The 4,308-nt window shown below is 35.7% G+C and overlaps 1 protein-coding gene across 1 annotated transcript; it reads left to right on the top strand.

Annotated features, from left to right (window-relative positions):
• Nucleotides 1–747: 747 nt before the first annotated feature.
• Nucleotides 748–2,788, top strand: LOC123721813. Its single transcript, XM_045681686.1, has 2 exons — nucleotides 748–1,154; nucleotides 1,240–2,788. The coding sequence occupies exons 1-2, from the start codon at nucleotides 769–771 to the stop codon at nucleotides 2,786–2,788; spliced, it is 1,935 nt and encodes a 644-aa protein (XP_045537642.1). The 5' UTR covers nucleotides 748–768.
• Nucleotides 2,789–4,308: the final 1,520 nt, after the last annotated feature.

Genomic DNA, 4,308 nt, shown 5'->3' with positions numbered 1-4,308 from the left:
ACTTCAAAAAGAAGGAGGTTATTCAACTAGCGTTCAGCGTCACCTATTACACTGCTATGCAAAAATTTTTTAATAACCGCTACGTAATAAAACGCAATGACACTAGATGGCAGTATCTTCTTTAGTCGGAATTCGAGGGAATTCCCGACTAATTCATATGTGTTTGACAATCAAATTTTTATGCACGGAGAAATCCCAATTTATAAATGACAGCTACACGCCTATTGTATTGCGTATTGTTTATGTTCACACTTCATATGTATCGTATATTTTGTGTAGAAAAGTTGGCAGTTATTTCGTTATATTATTATGATTATATGTCCATATTATATCTGACAAACGGAATTATACGGAAATTAAGTGAAGAAAGAAGTAATTTTCTAGAGCAGCAAAATTTTGATCATACACTCGGAGTGATTGTTATCATTGGCAAGTAGGTATATTTATCAAATACATTTTTTCAGTGGCTGTATATTTTCTGTAACTTACTAACCTATTAATTATTTTTTATCTGTGCAATGAAGAATGAGTCATACATGCAAAGTAGATAGTACGAGCAGTCAACTAACTGAATCAGACTTGGATATCACACCTCCCAGAAAAATAACCAAGATCAACAAGCATCGCCAGCAAAAATTCAGAGACGCCTGGCTTAAAAATAATGATTACAAGGAATGGCTTAGTAAAGTGCCTGACGACCAGTACAAAGCTAAATGCCGTACATGCAATGTAATAATGAATGCAGAGTTGACTGTGATAAAAAATCACATGACATCGAAAACTCATCTTCGAAAGCCTTTAGCATCTCAACAGTCAATTTCTACTTTTATAAAAAAAAAAACTGACGAAATCAGCATGAAAGCCAAAGCAACTCAAGCACTTGAATTAAAGTTATGTGGTTTTCTAGCTGAACATAATATATCCTTCACCACTTTAGATCATTTGACAACACTATTGAAAAGTTCTGTGCCTGACTCTGAAATTGTTAAGAACATGCAGATGAAATCGACGAAAGGAACTGCGATAATAAAAAATGTCATTGCTGAGGCTGAAAAAGAACATCTGCAAAAAAAATTGCAGATCAGTCGGTTCAGTGTTTTAATTGACGAATCAACCGATATTGGGGGCATACAAACGATGTGCATCATTGTGAGGTAAAAAATAATAATCATATTTCACTGTTTTTACGGATAATAATTATCTATTATGTGTTTTTATATTTTAAATTTTGTAAAACAGGTTTTTTGACGCTGAAGAGGGTCGAGTGGTCAGCAAGTTTTGGGAGCTCTGTCAAATTTTCGAGCAAGATTCGGAGGTGGAGAGTGCTACGGCAGAATATTTGTTCGGACTAGTAATGAAGTCCTTTGAAGATTACGAGATTCCATTAGAGAACATCATTGGATTCGCGTCGGATGGAGCCAGTACAATGATGGGAAAAGATAACTCGGTAGCTTCAAGATTTCTCGAAAAATGCCCTGGCATTTACATTTTCAAGTGTATATGCCACTCATTGCATCTTTGTGCCAGCAATGCATGTAAAAAATTACCAAGAAGTTGTGAAGATCTGGCTCGTAATGTCTATGGTGAATTTAAAAACAGCGCTAAACGACAGCACTTGTTCAAAAAGTTCCAAACATTTTTAGACATTGATGTTCACAAAATTCTCCGCCCAGCACAAACGCGTTGGTTATCTTTAAAAGCGGTCGTTTCGAGGATAATTGAACAGTGGCCTGCACTCGAATTATACTTTAGAGACCAAATGCTAACTATTCGATTAAAATCTGTTGAACAGATTGTCCAGGCTCTCAACAATCCGATCATCAAACTATTTTATCTTTTTCTGGACTTTATACTACCTAAATTTACTAAACTAAATGAACTCTTTCAGTCATCGTCGGTAGTTATTACAAGCCTCCATGATAAAATGTGTAAAAGCTATCAAGAAATTTTAGAAACGTACATGTCCAGTGATTATATTTATCGGACCAATTTAAGTGAACTAGACCCATGCAATGAGTCGCATCGTTTACGTCCGGAAAATATGTACTTCGGAGTTGAAGTCAGAAAAATGTTAGATCAGGTCGAAATTCGCAATAATGAAAAATTAAAATCAGATTTCGCAACGACTTGTATCGATTTTCTAATTGAAGGTTGTAAAGAAATTAAAAAGCGCTTTGATTTTTCAGATCCTGTTTTAAAATTAGTCTCGTATCTGAATCCGTCGAAAGCAATGTTGAGAAAGACCAGAGATATTGTCCCCAGTTTGCTGCCCTTGATGGAGGTTTTGCCTCGTATTGCATCAAGTGATCAACATCAAATAATCGATGACGAGTGGCGTCAATTACCGTCTTTCGAGCTCCCGGTAGGTATTGATGTAAATGATCCGGTCGATATTTTTTGGGCAAAGCTGTTGGAATGTGAAGAAGGAGATCAAGGAATGACGTTTAAAAACCTTTCAAAATTTGTGCTCGAAACAATTTCACTTCCACACGCGAATGCTGACAGTGAACGCATATTCAGCAAAATTAACTTGATTAAAACTAAGGCTCGCAATAATATGACAATTTCGACGGTAAACGGCGTGCTATTAGCTAAACAACGAGTTAGAGGTAAAGAAAACGATTGCACAACGTATGATCCATCACAGAGTGAATACAGTCGGATGAACAAAGCGTTACTATACAAAAAAAAAATTACTACAGAAAGCACTACCAAAACGGTTCAAGATTTATATAGTGACGAGGATGTAGAGGAATTTAATAATATTTTAATGCCAAACGATTTCTAAGTGATAACACAAATAATTAATCTTTATGAATACCTTAATTATATTAAATTATTTTTAAAGACTATATTAAAATATAAAAATTATATTTTCTGTTTTTATGAATATAAGTGTATATTGATATATAAAAAAAATTCTTTGATTTTTTATTTCACCACCCATTCATATCCATTTCTTCTTTATAAATACAAAATTTTGACGTGTTTCATACCCAAATTGCAAGTTTGGCGCGTTTATTGAACTTAAAGTGGAAAGAGAATCAGTTCAGGTCTGTACCACGTGTAAAACATTTGGGTTTCAGTGTTCTGTTGATTTGACAGCGGTGGTTTAAAAAAGATAAACTATAAAGTACTTGCATGCATATCAATATTACAATTTATATGATTAATTTACCTATAATAGACATTATCCTAAAAAATACGATAATTTCGATCCATGTACGATAATTTTTACGCCCCTGGTACGATAGTCAGTCCACTTCAGGTTGCTAACGCTGTACTCGACCCGTATCGATGTGATTCATTTTGTACACAACAGTACCTAACGGCACGTCTCAACGGCGTGAGACTAAAACGCACAATGGCCGTAGAAGCGCACGAGCGGCGCGCGCTTCGACCGCGCCGCGCGAATAGGACGCGTTCAACGAACGGCGCTGCTCAAGCGCGCGAATTTGAAACGCTACTAATACCCCAATACATATCCGAGCGCGCGCGCTCCGACGGCGCTGCCGAAACGCGTGACTGTAAAACCAGCCTTGATTGTAAAAAGATTATATTATTTTCATTAAATATAAAAGTTTCAATTTAAATTCGTGTTCAGTTCCCCATCAAAATATCAAATTTTAATTTTTAATTAATTTAACCACACTGAAAAACATTATTGTATGTCGGAGCATTTCTATAACTACTTAAGTTTAGCATTAAACTTTTTTTACACGAGTGGACCGAAATCTATACGTTCAGGTTAGATCCCCGCCATGTACCAATGTGTTTTTCGAGTTTCGAATTTCATATGTATATATTTATCCGACGTTCATAAGTTGAAAGAAAATTGTGAAAGATAGAGACGGCGACGTGGCTCGCCACCCATCACGTTCCGTCTCCCGAAATGGTGAAAAGTGGATTGCAGAGGTTCATTTGACCGCACTAAATGGAGGTCCGTGATCTGCCTACTCCTCTGGGTTACAGGCGAGAGTTGTGAGTTAAATTTTTATTTTTAGATTATAATGTAATACTTTTTCCTAATTGGGAAAGTACCGCAGCCCCATCTGTGTCTAACGCGTTAAATTGATAATGTACTTCGACGGAATTTAGCCTTTGTAGGAGCACGCCAGACGAGAAAATTCTAAGTATGTTCGTAATCAAGTTGAATTTTCAGATGATTTAAGTGCTCTTAAATATTCACTTTATCGGTCCGCTTTATTGTCTGGTAATGTACTTATTACATTTCAAAACTTTAACATTATTAATTAAATCTCTTAATCAAGTTAATCTTAAGTTGAATTTGGCCACTGTTTTAAAATA

The sequence above is a fragment of the Papilio machaon genome, chromosome 16 (assembly GCF_912999745.1).
Source record: "Papilio machaon chromosome 16, ilPapMach1.1, whole genome shotgun sequence".
NCBI classification, from domain to species: Eukaryota; Metazoa; Arthropoda; class Insecta; order Lepidoptera; family Papilionidae; genus Papilio; species Papilio machaon.
Note: the sequence above shows the minus strand (reverse complement) of the source record. Positions and strands in the feature narration are given on the sequence as shown.